Raw genomic sequence first — 21,478 nt, forward strand, 5'->3', positions numbered from 1 at the left:
ATTCATATAAGCCCTTGTTTCGCACACATGAGTCAGATTACAGAAGACACTATTTAACTAAGTTTTGGTCAAAACTAGCTAAAACAGCAGCTAGGCTGTTAAGTTTTTGTTATCTATTTTATCTATTGGACTCTGACACTTTTAGGAAGGTGGGCATCAAAATCAAGTGGCACTGGAGTCAGTTATTCAGAGAACTTTTTTCCTAAGTGCTGCAAAGAGGCCTAGAAATACACTTTCTTTTGCCTTTTATAATTCTTGTTTTTAAACAACCGTTTCAAAGCAGATTTGTTACTATAGTCAAAACCCTATTCTGCCTGTTTGATTTTTTCATATCTTTACTGAGAATTTTTGTTTACTTTTTCTTAGCCTTTTTCTGTGAGTTTGTTTCAGTTATTCGTTTTGCTCGTTTTGAAAAATACCCTTGTGGTGGAATTAAGTCCACGAACGATTAACTGGTTCTATTCATGGTTTATCCTCCTGAGAGATGGACTGTAAATGAGCTCCCAAATATTTCCACAGTGTCCTATTACCGAGGTTGCAGGATAGAGCAATAAGGTGCTCACAGGACAATCTGGTCATCATGAAAAAGTGCTCACAATCTCCTTAACCAAAATGGAAGTGGCATGGGTGAACATATATGGTAAGGCAATGCAGTTCCTTTCTATATGTTTGTGAGCCACCTACCCAGACATACTTTGGGGGTCACCCAGAGGAGTAGCTGTATGACCATGATGGTTCACATTCCGTTTGGAGTAGTTCTCCGTTGATCAGTTAAAAAAATACCTCTGAAAGGGCCTCTGCCTTGAGGACCTTGCTGTCTACATACAGGGTCTTGTTGCTAAAGGATTAAACAGTGACAATACTGTAAAAGACACAATCCTGCAACTCCAGCTCAATCACTAGAGGCTGCCCCTTAGATCACTACATGTTAAAGTCCAATACATCAAATCTTTCATAACTATGCGCAGGTTGGGCCCCAGGAGTACATTAACTGATCGGGAGTGGAACCGGTCGCGTGTCCTTGACCTTATCCTGTGCCTGCTCTAGTGCCAGCACCACCGATGCCCAGCGGTGGCTCCACCCAGTCATCATTCCCTACTCTGATACTGAGCCACATGGCCATATCAGAGCCAGTGCCTTATTGCTACGACAGGCCTCAATTGGGTGATGATTGGGAGAAGTCTGCAGACCCATATGAATACCAGACTTTAGAATATCCTGAGGACAACTGGTAGGAGGATCTACCAGATGCTAGTGGATTGGACGTCTCTCCTAACACTATCCTGGTCACTCCGCATACCGTGAGTATGGAGGAGGGTGACTCTTTCGCAATGGTGGTGCAGAGGGTGGCTGAGTTCCTGGACTTCACGCTGCCCTCAGTGGCAGTCAAGACGCACATCTTGACGGAGGTGCTTCAGCCAGGAGTTGCTCCCATCAAACCATTACTCCAGTTCAATAAAGCCCTATCTGACGTACTACTCGGGCCTGGTACAAGGAGTTCATGTGCATAGGAAAATTGCCTGCCATTGCCCACCCCAGGAGACCACAATTTCCTCATCCAGCACCCCACCCCATAGAGGTTGGGGGTCCAATCCTCCATCTCTAAAGTCAACCTCAACGCATTCCCTACCAGTCCTTTGGAGAGGGCATCCAAAAGGCTGGATACCTTTGGGAAGATAATGTTCTTTTTCTCTAGCCTGGCAATGTGGTTGTTGAACACTGCATGCCTCTTGGGTCAGTATTTCCATACCATCAGGGACTCTTTTGCGCAAGTGCTGCCCATGGTCTAGGAAATGGCCTGAGCCCTGTCTGCTCTGAACCCAGGAGACTGTATGGTATTGTTGAACTTGCAGGACGCATATTTTCACATCCCCCATCCTACCTGCCCACAGGAGTTACCTGTGGTTCGCGGTTGGCCAAGAGCACTTTCAGTTTGCCATGCTCCCTTTTGGGGCCTTACCAGCACCCCTAGGTATTCACAAAAGAAAGTGATGGCGTTGGTAGAAGCTCATTTATGGAGGTTAGGGGTTCCCTTCTTTCCCCTAGCTTGATGATTGGCTTTTGAAGGCAAGCTCACTGCAGGCATTTGTCTCACACCTCCAGCTACGGTGAACCTCCTACATTTGCTGGGATTCATTAGCAACATGCTGAAGTCACACCTCACTCCCTATGAGATGCTCCCTTTCATCTGAGATGTTCTGGACACAGTGCGGTTTGTGGCTTATTCTCCTGAGCAGTGTGTCCAGGATGTTCAGGCTATAATACTGATATTTCAGCATGTATCCCTGATTTTAGTTAGACTGTGGCTGGTGGGACTCATGTCCTCCTGCAATCTGCCTGTAGCACATGCCCTCTGTCATACGAGGGCTCTGGAGCGCCTCCTGAAGTTCCAATGGGCGCAGGAATCGGGGAAAATCTCCGACATTGTCCATATCTCAGAGGGAATTGCAAAATACATGCAGTGGTGCCTAACAAACCGCGATTGGGTCAGTGGAAGACCCCTCTCCCTTCCCCAACTAGAGCTGTAGTGACAGAGGCCTCCCTCCTGGGCTGTAGTGACCCTCTGGAAAAGGTGGAGGACAAAGGACTCTGGTCTCCTGCGGAATCCAGACTCCACATCAATCTACTGGATCTTCAGGTGATCGGATTGACATTGAAAGCCTTCCTTTCTTCAGTCAGGGGAAGGATGGTGCAGGTGTTAATGAAGAACAGCACCGCCAAATGGTTTTGCAACAAACAGGGTGGTGTGGAGAGCATGGAGCCTTTGTCAAGAGGGAGGCCTCGCACCTTTAGACTTTGCTAGTTCACCAGAGCATATTCCTGGTGGTTCAACACCTGTTAGGCTCTCTGAACTTCAGAGCGGACAAACTCGGCGTCAATGCCTAGCGGATCACGAATGGCATCTTCATCTGGAGGTGGCTCAAGGTCTCGCCCAAGAGTGGGGAGAGCCTTGGTTATATTTTTTCACCTCAGTCCAGATTGCACAATGTCAGCAGTTTTGCTCACTGGAGTTTCCAAGGCTGCTCTCGCTCTGAGACACTTTTTTGTCTCGAATGGAGCTCCGTTCTCCTTTACATATGCCTTTCCTCCCAAAGCACTCTTTTCCAGAGTTCTCAGGAAGATCAGGATTGACCTTGCCCAAATCATTCTTGTGGCTATGGATTTGACTCGGAGAGACAGGTATCCTGAGCAGTTGAGCATGGGTTCTCCGATTAGGCTGCCTCTTTAGGAGGATCTTCTGTCACAGCAGCAGTGCAGGGTTCTTCACCCGACCTTGAAAAAGTTTGCCTTCATGTGTGGAGATTGAGCGGTGACAGTTGACTGCTTTCGACCTTCGCCTGAAGTTTGCAGTGTTATCTTGGCAGCCGTGCGTCCCTCCACCAAAGCCTGCCATTTAAGCAAGTTTGTGGCTTGGTGCACAGGTGAAAATAGTTGATTCCCTCTCTGCACCCTATTTCCAGGTTATTTTGTTTATTCTTACCCTAGCCCAGCAGGATTCTGCCTGCTTTGGGCACATTGAAAGGTTATTTGTCTGCCATCTCTGCATTTCTGCGGTTGCCAGATCAGTCATTGCTTTTCAAGTCCCCTATTGTAAATGGGTTTCTGAAAAGACTTCAACATAAGTTCCCTCCAGAACCTTTCATTATGTTGCAGAGGGCCCTCAATCTAGTCAGATGTTTGATGGATGCTCCCTTTGAACCTCTACATAACTGTCCTCTTAGGCTTCTTACCATGAAAACTGACTTCTTAGTGGTGATAACACCTGCATGGAGTGTCAGCATGTGGCAGGCACTGTCAGCACATCCTCCAGACCTCAACATTTACCCAGACAAACTGGTCCTTCGTAGAGTATCATTTCTACTGAAAATGATAACACCCTTTCACATAGGCTGCTCCATCACTCTGCCTACCATCTATGCTCTGTCTCATCCCTCTAATGAAGACAAGAGATACCATCGGTTGGACCCAAAAAGAGCGTACTCTTTCTACCTTGACTGCAAAAATGAGTTTCAGATGGATGATCAACACTTCATGGGATAATTCGGAGCAAAAGAAGAAAAGGCGGTGCAGAAACGCACCATCTCATGATGGATAGTGCACTGTATCAAAACCTGCTAATCATAGGCAAAAAAGTAACCTCCTCAAGGATTTCAAGCTCATTCCATCAGAGCTAAGGCTTTGACCACTGTGTTAGCTTGCTGAGTTCCTATCCTGAATATCTGTCGAACAGCAATGTGGGCTTACCTGCACACGTTCGCAAAGCATTACTGCCTGAACAGTCCGGTCTGGTGTGATGTGCATTTTGCCCTCTCCGTCCTGCGGGACTTTCTAGGCTAATCCATATCACAGCCCCTCTATTCTAAGGAATCCCCGGCTAGAAGTCTCTGTCAGATAAGCAAGTTACTAACCTGCGTTAACACCTTATCGGGAAGAGACTGTCTAGCCGCAGATTCCTTACGGAGTAAGGGCTGTTCCCCTTGCAAGCCCCTAGTGTAACGCATCAGTGGTCCGTGTCCTTCATGGCTTCACACCTCTGACGTGAAAAACCACTAAATGAAACGGACATCAGTGTACTGGGGTGGATTCTTCTTAGGCACTGCACACATTACTTCCAGCGCTGAGGATGCCACGTGGTGCTGAACACCACCACACCTACTTGCACACAGGAGTTCTGCTCACTAAAAAAAATTCATATCAAGTTTCACGCCTGATGAATATTCTAAAGTAAGGAATTTGCTGCTAGATAGTCTCTACCAGATAAGGCATTTTCCAATGGTAAATAACGTTTTCATCAAGACCAATGTTCTAATCCAGGATTTCCTACTTTCCAGACTGCTGAAACTGCTACTAATGTACAGGATTCATCTGAAATCTTAATGTTAGGTGGGTTGGCGGCAAATGGAGTTTATTATCTTGTAGATGTTGCAATGTACAAGTTTACATTCGGCTCATGATTATTTCACAAACTTGGTCTCAGATGCTTTGCTGCATCATCATCCTAAGGTTCAGGCGTGTGCTTCAAGCCCTCCATTCTTCTCTACCTTCAGTGATACCAAAGACAGTTGTGGTGCAATCAAACCGCACAACCACCATGGACTGCCTCCAACAAGCTAAAACTAGGTTTTAACTCCATCAAGGAATTGCAAAAATGTGGTCATAAGGAATTTCCTTTTCCATATGTACAACTGTGAGAGCACATTCATTTTACTTTACAGATTTTCTTATCACAAATGAATCCTTAATTATGAAATACTAAATAAAGGTTTTAGTCAGTAGGTGCATCCACAAATGATCTATTCACAGAAGTAAGAAATGCTGAATGTCAAAACGCTTCGTCCTTTTATCCAGAGCCCACTTCCAAAAGCCATTTTTATTCACTGGTGCAGCACTTGTCTGTTTATACTCAAATTATGCTTCTGCCCAAGCCATTATCAAAACAAAAGAATCCATGGCAAATAAGATTCAAAATGCTAATGCGTTTCCACAGCAGTGATAGTTTTAAGACATTCTTCCGGGAAGAGATTGCCTTGCAGTCTAGATCCTTCTATCCATTGAGGGTAGCATCCTGCATTAAAGCCTTTCTTTGCAGAATTTGACTGCCTGTGTCCTGGTGAACCAAAGGGCAGAATCTCCTTCCAAACTCTATAGACGTTCTCACCCCGATCTCATGCCCATCAGCTAATATATATTCTATCTGATAGAGACATCTATCCACAGATTCCTTAACTTAGAATATCCCCAGGCGTGAGACTGGATCCGGAAATTTTTCCAGCATCACCTATGCACGCCGGGGGACAGAGCAACGCGACCCCGCCCTGACTTCGTCCTCATACGTGACGTCAGTGAGGTCATATAAATCCCTCCCAGCGCACTGACATCAGTTTCCTTCTTTTCCGCGTGCAACGCAGTTTCGGAGTGAATCCCTCTGGCCTGTTTTCAGGCCCCATTTTCGATGCTTTGTGTCGGGAACAGTGTGCGATGCCTTCGCGCTTTAAATCTTTTCATTTTTGTTTGCGGCAGATGTCCACGACCGACCCGCATCTTATTTGTATGTGATGTCTGGGCCAGCACCATGACTCCACGGACAGTGAAGCCTGCCAACGTCTGGAACCGAAGTCTCGACGGGAGCGCCGTATGAAGCTTCTCTCGGCACGGCTGCCCCGGTGGGAGTCTTCTTGCCTCCCGGCCTCGTAGTTAACTGTAGGTTCCTCTACTATCCGGTTCCACTGTTGAACGCCCTCTGGGGTCCGGGGCTGTCGTTCTCCACTTGGTAAGTCGAGTCTTTTGTCGCCGAGGTCTTTGACCTCACCTTCTTCTGTTGTCATGGGCTCTGCTTCCCGGAACTTTCCAGATGTGCGCTCCCGACAGTCTCCCCCCTCTATCTGCCCTTTACGGGTGTGGGGGCGACTCGGGCCCAAATGGAGGCCTATGCTATGACCTTGCAGGCCTCCCTTGGGTCCTCTCCCATTCATGGGGCGTACTCGGGACCTCGTGGAGAAGTGTGGCTCACTGGTTAGAAGCGGCAGACCCTGAAGCAGAAGTCGGTCCGGGACCAGGGTTCAATTCCCGACGCGGCAGGGTCTTGGGTCAATGTCCGCGGGCTCGATAATTCTCACCTAGGTGCCTAGGCTAACCATGGGTCCCACTCTGCAACTCTGGGCAATAGCTTGCTTGATCTCCACAACGGCCCCAGCAGCGCCGGGGATGCCTAGCTTCACCTTGGGGGTGCCCTCTCACAGGGAAAGCCAGGACGGGTTCCCCAGCAGTATACAGCGCCAGGACGCCACGTAACGAGGTAACAGTGCTCTTTACAAGTATACATACATTACACTTCTTGTGGGGTCTCCGATGGACACGCCGGTGGGTTCGCCTCTGGCGCCAGTTGAGCCCTTGCCTCCCAGGAACGTCGGAGATGTGGTGTCGTTAGGGCGCAGCTGGGGTCACCGCCATCCCGGCGCCGGAGGCTTGCCTCCTCGGCTCTGGCTCCACTCTTTTCTCCGGAATCAGAGCCCGCTCCGGATGAGGCGGAACCGGTGCCGGAAAATTGCCTGGCCGGCCCCAGCGACCTCTTCTTCTTCAGAGGGGGAACTTGTCAAGGTTTCGGCGCCGAGTCTGCGTCTGACGAGGCACAATCTGCGCCGACACGTGTCGTTTCGAGCAGTGTCGACGCAGAGTTCTGGATTCTTCTATAGAGGCCTCTGGAGAGTGTTCGGCACCGCCCTCCCGCCCGGCATCGACGGAGCTAGTGCAACCAGTGGCCCCCTTGGAATTTGTGGAACCTCCTCAGGAGCTCCCAGATCCGGTAGGCTGTTCGCCTCCACAGGAGCCACGTCAGGATCCTCATTCTTCAATGGGGCTCCCTTCCGTTGGCCATTGGGCGCACCCTTTGTGTCTTGAGAGGGTCAACCTGCAACCCTCCACCACTGATGAGCTGTTTTCCCCTCCGCGGAGGGCTACAGAGGCTGGTGCTGCTTTTTTGAGAGTGGTCTCTTTGGACACCCGCATTTTGAATATGCAAACCGCCTCTACCCACTTGCTGGAGGTCCTCCACCGTGGGTCCGGCAATAAGGAGCCGCTTTTGCCTTTTGAGGCATCCCTTTATGATGCCCTCATCGGTTCCTGGGTCCGACCTGCTTCAGGTGATCCGCCACCCCCCAGCTCCACATGATCCGGCATGTCTTTCTGTGCACCATGATGCGTAGTGATTTGTGTTGCAGACTGTCTTTCCTTCTTGGCCCCCTCTAACGCTTCCTCACCTCCCCAGGTGGCTTGAATCCGGGGGTAGGAACGTCTTTGCATACACTAGTGCGGCCCTTCGGTCCTTAAATACCGTATGTGTTTTGGATCGGGCTACCTCTGCCCTGTGGGACTCTACAGAGTCTTTGCCTACTGCCACCTCCGAAGGTGCTCGCGCTGATCTTCTTCACTCAGTTCGGGATGGCCGCGATCAGGCTGAATTTATAATCCGTTCAGCCTTAGATACTGCGGATTCTTTGGCCCGAGCATTAGCAAGTTCTTTGGCCTTAAGGTGTCACGTTTGGTTGGGAGATAGTGTCTTCCCTGAAAATATCCGGGAGCGGCTGGTTGATTTACCCTTTGATGGGGGTTTGCTCTTTGATGCTCACGCCGAGTCAGCAGTTCACCGGCTGATGGCGGGCTTTCACCCTCCCACTTAGTACTTGTTAAGCCTGTCTTCTGTGGTACTTTTTCATTTCGCATCCTTTAGATGCGCTCCGTTTTTTACATAGGCAGTGAGCCTTTAGATGCATCCTGTGTTTAACATATGCAGTAAGCCTTACATCTTCTTTTTTATGTGGTCAAGGGTGTTTACCCTTTTATTAGCATCTTTTGGATGCGTTTTGCTTTCTGTGCCTGTGGGCCTTCTGTGGCCGTGTCCCACAGGTTGCTGTGTCCTCTGCTTGTGGTTTTCAGCTGGTGGCTCAGCTCGGTAATGTCATTACCACCCGGAACTCTGTTCATGGGTTCAGTTTGTTGCTGCATTCTTTGGCCTGGCTTATTGCCCTAAGAGGTATCCCCAGTTGTCCGGGGTATACATACTCCATGTGGGGTACTTTTACTCTATTACATAGCCTTGCTTATCTCACCTGGGCCTGGAGATCATGTGGGCCCCATGCACCGATTGAAGGTCAGTTGTACGGTGTTCTATATTTTTCCTTGGAGCCATCTGCTTTTGCCATGGTCATTCACCTCTTTGGAGGTTTCATAGTTTCCTCTTCGCGAACGGCTCCTACCTGCCTTTAACGTGCTAGGTATAGTCCGGCATATTCATTATGTCTACATAGTGGTTGCCTTGGTTTCCTCTTCCAACGTCGCCACCTCTTTTCGTGGTTGCGAAGCTTGGACCGATATCTCCATATGTGGGGGAGCCTTTTTTAGGTGGTTGCAAGTTGCCATAGGTTCCTTCTTGCTTCCACTTCCTGGAATGATTTTCCAATTGTCATATGCTCCCTTTTTGGTGTTCGACACTGTCCGTGTCTTTTGGAGTGTTGGACTTGGATTCTGAAACTCTTTCAGCCATTTGTTGACTTGGTGTTTTTGGCCTCTCCCTTCGGATTTGCCTACTCTTGTTAAAGCTACGCCTGTGGGACAGTTCTTTTGATGGCAGTGGTCATTGCTTACTGTCTGTGAGTCTATATTGTGGTTGTTCCTCTCTTTGGTTTCATGCTGCCCGGTCGGGCGCTCTTCTGTTCCTGTGCAAGCCACTTTAAGGTTTCTATTGCTGTTTGCCGACGGCATATTCTACCTGCTTCAGCGGGTTGGGGATTGATGCTATTGCCCCTCTTTACCCTTTTGGGGTTGGATGTGCACTTGGCGTGCTTTCTTGTCCTGCTGGCTGTTTCCAATGCATTGCTCAGGTTCTGGCTTGCCTTTGGGCTCTGCCACCAGCACTTTCAGCTTCCTTTTATAACCTAGTCTGTTAGGCGCTGGTTGCATCTCTTCGAGTTCTTTACAAGCTTGGGTAAATGCACTTTTGTGCGCCATTTAGCGGAGAGTGATCCTTCTCTCTTTCTCTCTCTCTCGTCTGAGGATCATACAGTTCTAACTGTCATTTCTATACTGGTATGGTGCCATTCTGGCATTTTGCCGGATATCTTCTATCCTGTGACTTCTGCTCTTCGCGCTGCTGGTGTTGCTGTCGGACTTTCTGCCACAGTTCTTCCCCTTTATCCATTACCCTATTGCCGGATCACATGCCTAGCGCTTTCTGTTGTCCTGTCGCAGACCCTCCTCTCTCTGGGGTATGGCTGTGGTATGTATTTTAAGTTAAGGAATCTGCGGCTAGATGTCTCCATCAGATGTAAGTTACTTACCTTCAGTAACGATGTATCTGGTAGAGACGTTGTCTAGCCGCAGATTCCTTAACGCCCATCCATCCTCTCCGTTCTGTGAGGACCTTTTTCTGGTAGTGTTCTCCACTGGCCTCTTCAGTTGCCATTGGGCTTTATCTTCAGGGGGTTCTAGTTGTTGCACTCCCCTGGGTGCTTTCATATACAGTTAACCACTGCTGAGGGACTTCTTTTCTATTATGGTACCTTAAATTCACGGGAAGGTTCGTTTTCTTCTCCAGTACCCTCTCTTCAGTCTGCTCTACCGCCTCGGAGTCCTGGTCTCCTCGTGGTCATCCTCTTGGAGGGTTGGTTGTGCTCTGTTTCCCACCTCTGTTTTTAGAGGGGAAGGCCAGTCTTCTTTTTCTTTCCTACAGTGGACTGTTGTTCTTTCTGTGTTCCGTTCTTACTGGACGGCACAGTTCCACATGGCACTGTCAGTCTATTTCTGTCTGATGTAATATTCTGCCCTTGTTGCAATCGGGAGGGTGCCTCCGCTTCGCTTGCGGGGCTCTTTCTCACAGCCTTCACTTATATGTGTAGGCGGTGTCTATTCTGCCTTTAGGATGGTGTCTTCCACCAATCCACCTTCTTTATTCACTGAATTTGCATTCCTCGCACATTGTTCCCATACTTTCACAGTTTTTAGTTGTGCTGCGGAAAAGTTTATCCGAAGAAAACTGAATTCAGCGCGCCGGGAGGGATTTATATGACCTCGCTGACGTAACGTACGAGGATGACGTCAGGGCGGGGTCGCGTGGCGCCGTCCCCCGGCGCGGAGAGGTGCTGCTGCAAAACATTTCTGGATCCTTACTCACATCTGGGGATATTCCAAGTTCAGGAATCTGCAACTAGACGACGTCTCTACCAGATACATCGTTACCGAAGGTAAGTAACTCGTATGTTAGAACATGCTCATATGAGAACTCTACAGAATGCTGTTCCCTTGTTACACCAAGGTGACTTCATGACTACTCTAGATCTGAAGGATGCCTGCTTCCACATACCCATCCATCCTGCTCATCAGGGCTGCTTTCGCGGTAAATGAAAAACACAACCAGTTCAAAGTCTACCCTTCAGGCTTACTAGTTTCCCAAGGGTGTTTTCAAAATACCTAGTGGTAGTGGTGCAGATTGCCCACCTTAGAAGTGGGGGCACTTGTGTTCCCACATCTAGACGATTGGCTGATCAAAAGTGCTGGCTGGAGGCAATTACATTCGTTTTTAAATAATCACTCACTTTCTTGGGCCCCCACTTAGATTTAGAAGTGCCTCCCTGTCTCCAGGTGTAGGCCCGCTCTCTACCAAACCAATTTTCTAGAGATCGAGGACTGGCAATGATGAAGCATGACATCTGGTGGTGTGTGAGGCAGTCCTTCACTTTTTGTGAGATGCCCGGTACTCTACCAAGTACCTTTTAAACCCCTGGTCATTTTTCATTCAGGGTAGCTTCTTTTGTGTATACATGTTAATGTTGAAGGCCAGCTCACCCTAAATCCCTGTACCTCTAGTTACCTCCCGTGGGACTTCCCAGGGTCAGTTTGTTGCACATTCCCATTGCTGACATCTGTAAAGCAGCCACATGCTTAATCTCACACACCTTTACTAAGCACTACTGCATGGATACTATTGCCTGTCAGTAGGCTAAAGTTGGCCATGGCCAGACAGTATTATAAACTTTATTTCAGACATCTGTATCTTCTACCAACTAGCCACTGATTTGGAAAGTACTGCTTTAGAGTCTAGGCATAGAATGTGTATCTACAGCCACACATGCTGTAAACGGAAAATGTTATGTACTGTGTAAGCATCTAATCGTAGCTTGTAGTGCTATAGACTTGCCAGTGCCCACGCTTCTCCACGGAGTCAGTCTTTTGTTGCGCATGTCTGTATTATTAAAATCCACTACTATTATACACAATTTGCATGGTCGCTATTATTTATACCTGTTCACCACTCAATACCTACATTCACCCTCTACGTGAAAGACAATGTAACAATAGAGTCTCTGCCCATGCTCATCAGTAACTTAGTCATCGCAAGGTACCTTGTAACTCGAAAAATATCTTTGAACAAAGGTAAATGGATGAGCCTTGTAAAGCACAAGTGTTCAGGGTGCTAAAAAGTGTTTGTAACAAAGCGTCTGCCTCCCCACTCTTGATGGAGTGTGTCGCCATCAATATGGAGGACCAAATAGTAGGCCGGTTCCCTCTTTCCCCGTCGATAAAAGCTTTTGTCAAATCTATCTTATCTTCTGGTTGCATTAGAAATGTTCCCATTGTTGGGTTACCTAAATGACCGCAGGGTCGCACATAACAGTCAGGAGCGTCTAGTCTGTTCAAGCAAACAGACGAATGCAGCTTCCTCGGCTCATTTCTCTACAAACATCATGGCTCGAACAGTGCTTCCAATATTTTCATATTCAGAACAACTCCTCCCGCCAGCAAAGCTTGGCCTCATGACAGTTAGGTAGCCGACTACACAGGTTTTACAAGAGTTAGGCCAGGCCATGACTGGAGCGAAAAGGGCAGTCCAGTGGAGATTCCTAGGACTAGGAGGAAAAGGGGTATTATTTATACTACTCTGATGGTCATTATGCGGTGCCTGAAGCAACAAAGGGTCTGCTTTATGTAAAAAAAAAATGAAAGGCCCTGTAAATCTTGGAGGAGCATTCCTTTTGACTATTTTTGTGCGATCTCCTCCCACTATCTACATTGAGACCATTTCTGACTCTCTCAACTGCGAGTCTGGAGACTCACTCTGTCCTATTCTCAGGGCAGTTTGTGACTACACAGGTAAGGGGCCGGTGTGAGGTTTTGTAAAGCGGAAGAAATCGTATTCTAAAACAAAGGGAATGGCCTTGAAGCCTCGAGATTTACAGGTTTCGTGAACGAGACGGAACAATTTTACATGTAAGTTTGTATGTCCGACATGAAAATCACCAGCCCAGAATGTGTTTTAAAAACATATCTTTGTCACTTCATTCATAGTTCTGGATTTCCCAACACTCTGTGCCTGGGGTATAATTTTGGTAAAGCGCACTACTGTATTAGAGTTTAGGAATGCCACGCCTCCCGATAAACACTAGGAGAAGTTGTATGGGGGAGGGGGGGGGGTGAGTATGTTTAGTTATCTGAGAATATTAACTGAGATGTTGATGTCACTGGAGTGCTCCTTTAGCCTCTAGAACATTTTGATTACTAAAAAGGCAATTCTTATTCTATAACTAGGCTTCTTCCTGTCTAGTTCAGATTATTTATAATTTTTAAAATTTGAAGAATTACAAATGGCTTGAGCAGATGAATTCCTTCTAAAACTATTTTTCATTTCAGTGCTGTTATGCATAAAGAAGTGCCTCGATATGCATACTAGTTTGCTTATTTAATTGTAAAGTGGTATTCTCCCTTAAAATGTTTTTTAAGATCTCAACTTGGGTGAGATTTTCGAGAGATTCCATGATGTGGAACTACGATAACAAGTAAGTAGTGTTCCTTCTTACCTTAATTACATTCTCTTTCCATTAGATAGCGGTCTCCAAACATTGGATCTCCCATAGGTTCTTGTGTTATGGCCCATTACTTCAGTCTGTTTTTTGACTCTGGGGATCATTTTGCTGAACATGTAAATCTTTGGAAGTTTCTAATGCCAGAAAGCCACAGATCCAGACCAGTAACATTGTGGCTGTAGAAAGCATGCAACATTTAGGCGTAGTAAGCTTGGTTCATATGAGTGGAGGATTAACCTTGCTGGAGAAGTTTCAAGCATAAAAGGCATGTATCCATGAAATGGAAGAGCTTTGGGATGTCCTTTTAACTCGAAATCACACGGGTGTTGTGGCCTGGATGTCTGACCTTCTTGCTGGTGGTTCTACAGATGGGATTCACAGTAGTGAAGTCGAATTCCCTAGCTTTGATTTCAGACCATTCTGACCATCCTTAATTACACAAGTATGTACGTAAGACTTACTTGTAAACCTTTGTTTCAAGCAAGTAACTGCTGAGTTTGACAGAAGAGCTCTTGTTGCCATGCAACATGAAAGTTATCTCTCCCTGTTTCACAGTAGATCCTGCACAGTGCTTGCAGGCTAGGAAAATCTTCTGGACATAATAGGGCGACAGAAGCAAGCACATACTCTTAGATAATTTGTAACATGCCACACTTTCTTGGGCATTTTCCATGATTAGCTTCTGATCAATTCCTCTTAAGTGGCAAGTCTGAAGGACTCTTATTAAGGATTGTAATCAAGGCTATATGAAAACCTTGTTACCCACAAGGCTTTACGAACACATTGGTACCCTCATCTGATGTTGGTGTGAACAGATTGATGTTTTTGCTGTGGATTTGGCTCTCTGTTCAGGTCGTGTCATAATGTGTAAGAAAAAGGCAGTAGGGGCATGAATAAGGGAGTGTCTAAATAGAAGGGGCACAGCAGCCTCAACCTTGCAATATTTAGAGCAATCCTTAGCATTCATAGATGCAGTTGCTGACCCATCACCTAGTGCAGGAGACCGCCAACCAGAAGGGTCTGGAGAGACCATTGTGCCCCCACAAGAGATCCATAAATTGAGCCTCGGAGGTTTCAAGAAGGACCATTCCCGAAAGGTTTTCTGACTCATAAAATGGTCTTTGCGAACCATCTTGACTAACCATTTCAAAGGGGCATAAAAAAGCAGTTATCAAACTGCAATTTGGTTTGCAATTTATAAATGCTTTGTGAACGGACGCAAACCATTGAACAGTTACCAACATTTCTAAGGATGTGTTAACTGAGGTGTAAAGGATAAGTGTTCTCTTTGCAAACTCTTCTCTCTTTAGGAATTAAGATGGCAGTTTTTAGGGGAACAAACAGGGGGCCTTAAATTGTGACCTGCCTAAATAATAATTATCAAGCAGATAATTTGCAACCACTCCAAAGACTGTTGGATTTGCAAAGTGACTCAGTAGTATGTAGGTTACTTTGCTAAATCAACTACTGGTCTTGTAGTCAATGTGAAATTTGTGACCAGTGTGATTGCACATCTGGTCCTTAATTGTTTCATACAAGTAATCTCAAATTTTTTAGGTCCTCTGCTTGAACTCACGTTGCTAAAATCCTCTTACCTCGCTGTTCAGTTATCCTGGGATGAAAACTCTACTGCAAGTATTATTGATTGGGATCATGGTTGTGAATGTGTGCAAGTAGTTGTGGAGAATAAATTTTTTCTACTGGCCATTGCCATAAGATTATTGTCGCCTGTAACATTCAAAGTAAAAATAGGAACATGAAACTTCTGTTGATTTCTGGACAATTCAGATTTTTTTGGATGCTTCACGTACAAGCAGATATCGTAACTACTTTGAAGCAGCGTGGCTGTTACGGTTTGAATTTTAGTCTTGAGATAAAATGTGTGTATGGATTGTGGTGTCCGCATCTCTCGCTGATCTCTCTTGACACTTCCCCCTTCTCTTCAGCTCAAAGTGTTTGTGATTTTCACCAAACCAAATTACCAAGATGCCTCTCCTGTTTCTTTCCTATCCGCAGGGTTTGAGCTACGTAAGGTGGAGGAGGCACTGGAGCACGGTAAAAAGGACGTGGGTGGCAGTGATGTGGCTACCATCCTCTCCCGCCGCATCGCTGTGGAGTACAGTGACTCTGAAGATGATTCCTCAGAGTTCGATGAGGAGGATTGGTCCGAATAGCTTCCTTACTCAAGCAATACCATCAACTGAGAAACCAGCCCTGTCACACCAACTTGATTCTGAGGAAAAGCAATAAGACCACCTGGAGCCTTGTTCCTCAAACATGTCCCTGCAACCTAGAATTCTCCAGCCACTTGAGCATTTTCCACAGCCATCTTCGGGTTTTGGGACTTCAACGGATCTGAGCACCTGCCTTCTAGGCATCGGGGGATACTGAGTTCACAGAAAGGTGCTCAGTAGCAATTTGGAGGGTTCTCTGTGCGATGTCTGCAAGGAAAGTCTGCAGTTTGGGACTATATAACGGGAGGAGATGTACCCTATGCTTGTCTGTTGATCATAGAAGCTTTATGTACAGGAGCGTGGGACCTGAGAGATTTTCTGTGATAGATATTACTGGGTAATATTCGAAGACTTTTTAAGAACCCACAAATGTCTTAAACCAAACAAAATAGTTTTTTTTATGGTGAGCTGCTGATTGAAGTCAAGGTGAAGGCGGTGCAAAGCCACTCCGATACAAGGTTGTGTTCCCTGAGTGATCCTATTGTTACATATGGGGGAAAGGGAACGATCTGCCTGATGTCTACTTTTCTATGGTTTAGAGTTGTCTTCCTGCAAAAACAGCCATGTGTCCATTTTTGGCAGTTATAACAGCAATCCTTGAAGGGATGGTCCTCAAAGCACAGACACAGACTGATTCTTAACAATGAACCGTTCTCTCGTATGTCTGTCTGATGTGACCATAGCTGCTTGATTACTTGGGCTTCTTCAGGAATCGTGTAATCTGGGTGGACTCAACTACATACATGGTTTCATACAGCAGATCATATGCTATAAGAAGCCGAATGGCTGCAGATGTTAGAGCTCTTGTCCTCAGCTTGGACTACTGTTCTCGCACGTGAGCATACTTGTATGTGCGTGCATGTACACACTTGAAGTTGTGCGTCCTATCTGAGCAATACTGGAGTGTTATGCAGACACACTCGTTATTTAAAAGCAACATGGGGAGCTGTGAGAACAGCACACACTGCTCTAGCACTTCTCCCATCTGAGCAATATCATGGGCACACAAGGTGTTTTCACATCATCCAACTATCAGCATTGCTGAGTGCACGCAGTTGGATTTTGTGGTGTCTTCCACCTTTCTCAACTCTTCTGTCTGCAGTACCAAGTGTGTCGAAGATCACAATAGGCCTTCACTCTCGACCACCTGTTGCCACTTAAGCTATAGTAAGTGTGTTTGAGGAGTTAAACTCTTATGCACCAAGTAACATGTGCGCTCTGTGCAGAAGAGGCAACCAATCACACAAAGCATCCTTTGGAGAATCCACTTGCTTTTTCTAATGTCGGAGCCACCACAAATGTGAAAGTCAATTGCACTCCCTGCAGGCACTGCCACCTACTCTCCTCCCTCAGCACTGTTCCAAGTCTCTGTCACCTCTACAAAGAACAGTCTGATCCACCAACTAGAACTGGTATTGAATGGAGAGGTCATTTGTCTGCTTATTGGAAAGGCAGTGTCATTGATACAATAGCTTCAATACGCAGAATGCGCACCGTTCATGCGAGAGCAGTGGTCATTCGAAAGCTCCAGGTCCACACCATCTCCATGAGAAGTCTCTCCGTGGATTGACTGCCCAAGTCGACCAACTCCTCTTGCCCAGCCCTTTCCTCCCCCTTGGGCAAATAGACTGACTCCAGAGCGTACCTCTGAACCAGCACTTTAGTAAGCGTAGGTGCTAGTAGGTTCTGCAAGCTAGCTGAATTTTTTGGAATTCGAGGGAAATTAGCTTACTGGATTGACATGGGTGCAGGCATACTCAGGATTGCTCCCCAGTTGCCCTTTTCCCTGCTGTGCCTTTTAAAACCATTTATAAATATTTTACTTTCCCATAACTACCTGCCCACTCTTTTCTGCTCCAACACTCCCTTCGGTGCAGTCGCTGGGTGCATTATAAATCTTCTACTCCACGTGGCTGAGCTGCTAGTTTTGCCCATTATACCATGGAAAGCAAGCTGGTTCTTTTCGCCGTACTCTGTTTTAAACCTATATGCAAATTTCTTTTCCCCTTATCCCTTCAACTTCTGCCTGCTTCCACTAAGAAATGTGTTCTGTCTGGAGAAGACTAGACTTGATAATATAGCTAAATCAGGCAGGTGACCCTCCCACACGTACACTCAATCCTCGACCGATTTTATGCAATCTTTTTCTGCAATTTAGCTTTCTCAAATTGTTCACATGTAATATAAATCCAATTTCTAGCTTTATAGAGTTTTAGTGTGGATGTAACTAATCAGTGTAACGTTACCATTGTGGTCAGTGGCAACCAATAGTTCATCAAAACCATGAGGAATTGAACAGCGTCTACAAATGAAGCAGATTTGATGACCAAACAATGATACTTTGGGCATCAGGGTTTCTTGGTGCACGCCTGTTTGAGGACTGTTTCAGTATCTCAGATTTTGCTGAACTGGAGGTCTTTGAGGATGCCAATTTAGTTCCTTCCAGAAGCATAGGCTGGGTCTAACTGTCAAGTCTTTGTCTGAAACGCAGACCTGACCAGGCCTGGCCTTCATTTCGTGCTTCCTAAAGCACATGACGCAACTGCGCCCAGAAGCACAGGGTGGGCCTGGCCTATATGCTTTTCTTCCTTTAGCACCAGCAAGTTGCATACTCCATAGTGCATCTCTCAGCAATGTGAGCCAAGAGAATTCTGTTTCTGGTACAGCTGCAAAAACAGGTTGGGCAAAGTTCGTAGTGTTCTGTGAAACAAGGACTAGGCCCAGCCTAAAGGAAGGCAGGCCCAGCTCTTGTGCTTTTTGAAGTATGGGCTTGGGTGACCAATATTTCTGCTTCTCCAGATAGGACAGTTTGACCATCTTTCTACGCTTTCTGGCCATCTATATTTTTTGTATATGGTTTTGTAGGAATGTGTACTATTAACCAAATGATGTTTTGAATATTTGTACATTCCAAAGTAATAGCACAATTTTGGTATGCTGAAAAAAATATATATATTTGTGTGTGATGTTTCTACCCAATAACCTTAAATAATGTGTTTGATCGCTATGATAGAATCAAACTGGTCCTTAAAATGTTTTGTATTGTCCATTTAGCTTCTGGACTCTTGCTGGGCCACATGCCAGGCTTTGGTGAGTCTGCCATGCTGCAGTGTGATATTGATGCCTGTGAGTGACCCAACTAGATGCACAACACAGGCTGCACTGTGCCATTGATCTGTGCTCTTGTAACCCTTCTGTGTCTTAACTGGATGCCCCTATCATGCTTCCCTTTCCCTTGATGCTTGCCTGCATGTCCCAGCTAGCTGCATTTTCTAGGTTATTATGTCCCCATGTCTAGCTTCTCTTAGTCCAGAGGTGGGACACCCCCTTGGTAACCTGTGGGCCCTAGATGCTTCGTAGTCACTCATTCTGTGGCACGCCAAGGAGTTCCTGCCAATTTGCAACTGCTGGGTGAGCTTGCTGTTGTTACCCTTACACGGTACATATGGAAGGTTGCTGCAGATTAGATGGCACGCCCGGGATTTTTGTCACTGATGGGTGTGCATGTCTGGCTGTTCTGCTCCAACTGGATTTGTAAGGCAAACTCCTGACCTCTACCGAACTTGAGAAGCACATTACCATGCTTCATTAGAGGGTGCATTAGTAGTTCCACGCTTGCTATGTGTTGATGTTGGGCACCAGTACTTTCGCCTAAAAACATATGACAGGTTGCAATGCCCACCGTGTTTGTGCATGCCAGACTGAAGTAACCCTTCTTGATTATCATGATACACTGCAGTCCCTTTCTGGGTGTGCAAGCCAGACTTTTTCAAGTGCTTGGCATGCATTCTAGGTTGTGAGCCCTCTGCCAAGCAAGCATGCATGTTCTCCATTCTCCCTCATGGGCCAGAATGTCAGGATGCTACACTTGGGGTTACACATGCCAGGTTGCTGCTCTGACACTAGGTATTTATATTCGCAGTTGGTACCCTGCTTGGTAGCTGTGTGCTGGGGCATGGTGGGGCATGGTGAGGTAGGTTTAAATGGGTGTATTGCAGTTTGCGCACCAGAAGTTGCACCATCATGGTTTTAGAAGTGGTTAATGGTAAAATAGTGTGCATGTGAAGTGAGAGTGTGAACTTTAAACACAAAGGTAACCTTCTGTTCATCTACACCCACTGGGATCGTGTGTGTCACTAACCGTGCAACTGCATTGTTACACTAAAGGACCATGTTAAATTTTATTTTGTGTACTCAACTTGTGCCATAGAAGAGCCATGATGTTCCGGAAGTGCCTTCTTTGAAAAATTTCCTCTACTAATATATTTATGTGTATATACTCTGGTTGCTGGGATCAGGTGTGTGGTGTGCAGCAGAGGGAAATGAGAACTGGAATGATATGTCTTAAGAGTTTCAGACCATGGGCAGGTTTACAACCATCTCTCAAGCACTTTCATTTAGGTCTGCCTGCTTCATTGATCTGTTGGGAGTCCACCGTTTGAAAGCCGTGGGAATCAGTGCTGAATTTCAATCAGACTCAAAGGGACAGGCAAACTTCATTTTCATTTGAAAAACAAAACCGATTTTCATGTAAATATTTTATCTGCATTGCTGGCGTTTGTCTTTTGCTTCTCTGTTTTTTAGTTTCTTTGAATCATGTAATTTATAAATCTAAAAAATGGCATTGAGTTTTTAAATCTGTTTAATACTTTTGTATGCGCCATAGAATGATGATGCTAGAGAACCTTCATTTCTCTTGGGCACTGACCTCTGATGTTAGGTTATTGCTTCTCTTTGCTGTGTTGTGCTTTATCTGTCTATCTCAGTTTAACAATCCCATTTCCTATCCTTATCCGTCTCTGCTTCTGTTTCTCTTTTCTATCTACCGTACACGGTCTGTAAACGCTGTCCCTCATTTGCTCTTACTCTTGCAAGGTGATATGTATGGAGGGATCATTTGAAGACCCAGACATCAGACCCTTCAGAAGTCAGAGTTCTCTTCTATGACATCTGAAAATAGAACAAACTTTGTTATTGAAATGTAAATAATGGGATAGTAACAAATCACTGAGAGCAAACATTGTAAAGGTTGTTTACATGTTAATGGTGCACCACATGTTTGTCAGATTTCCCCTAATATTCACAGGTGTAACCCAGGGACTGAGTGACACAGTCTAAGAGAAAAGAATAAGCTGTCTTAACCCCATATTAGAATTCCTAAAGAACATAGTATATTTAATGGTCTTTTCCAAATATCTTTGAATCAGAAGTAAGGATTTTGTGTAACACAATAATTAGGAGCACCATGTGCATCTGACCGATCACTGCCACATGTTGCCCCCAAACTCCCTTGAAAGTAATGGGAATTGCAGTGTCTTTGTCTTCGGTCTACACTTGTTCATTTGTAGAATTGTAAACTGCAACTGCTAGAGTTGTCTTAGTACTGAGCCTCCTGGTATATTTGAGCACGTAAACTCTTTACCAAGCCTATGCCTAGATAGTACATTCCTGAACTCTGCTGCCCTGCCTGCTAAAGAAGTTATTGCCCCTTTCTATATGTCTGTTATTCCCAGATATGCTAAACCGATGGTTGTATGCAAGGTATAAATATTTGTATTCTATGTAAGCATTCAGAAAATCTTTTTGATAAAGCTTTTATAGCCACACTGTAGTCTTGTGTTCATAGCAAAGTGAATGATATTTGATCGAGTGATGTCTGGCGGTATGCTTGGTTGGATCAAATGGTATCTACAACATGTATTGTAAATGTCATGCCTTGCACTCTGCTGCCAACAGTGGTTGGTTTGGAAATAGTCTTTATGTCCAGTGCAATCAAGTGCAGAACTGGTTCGCACTGAAGCTTCTCAAACCTATAATTCACAAGGGCTGAAAACGTACCTTTGTTAATTTCTTTCACAATTCGATTTGAAATTGTGTGCTCCGTTCGTTTGA

The 21,478-nt window shown here is 45.8% G+C and overlaps 1 protein-coding gene across 3 annotated transcripts in view; it reads left to right on the plus strand.

The window, feature by feature from the left end:
- WASF2 (WASP family member 2) overlaps window positions 1-21,190 on the plus strand; it is a 506,607-nt gene extending 485,417 nt beyond the window's left edge. For all 3 annotated transcript variants that reach the window (XM_086956878.1, XM_086956880.1, XM_086956879.1), the window contains one exon: window positions 15,369-21,190. In XM_086956878.1, coding sequence (XP_086813004.1) covers window positions 15,369-15,526 — 158 coding nt within the window. In that variant the 3' untranslated portion in view covers window positions 15,527-21,190. The remainder of the gene's footprint in view (window positions 1-15,368) is intronic.
- Window positions 21,191-21,478: the final 288 nt, after the last annotated feature.

This window comes from Lissotriton vulgaris, chromosome 2_1 (genome assembly GCF_964263255.1).
Source record: "Lissotriton vulgaris chromosome 2_1, aLisVul1.2, whole genome shotgun sequence".
Lineage (NCBI taxonomy): Eukaryota > Metazoa > Chordata > Amphibia > Caudata > Salamandridae > Lissotriton > Lissotriton vulgaris.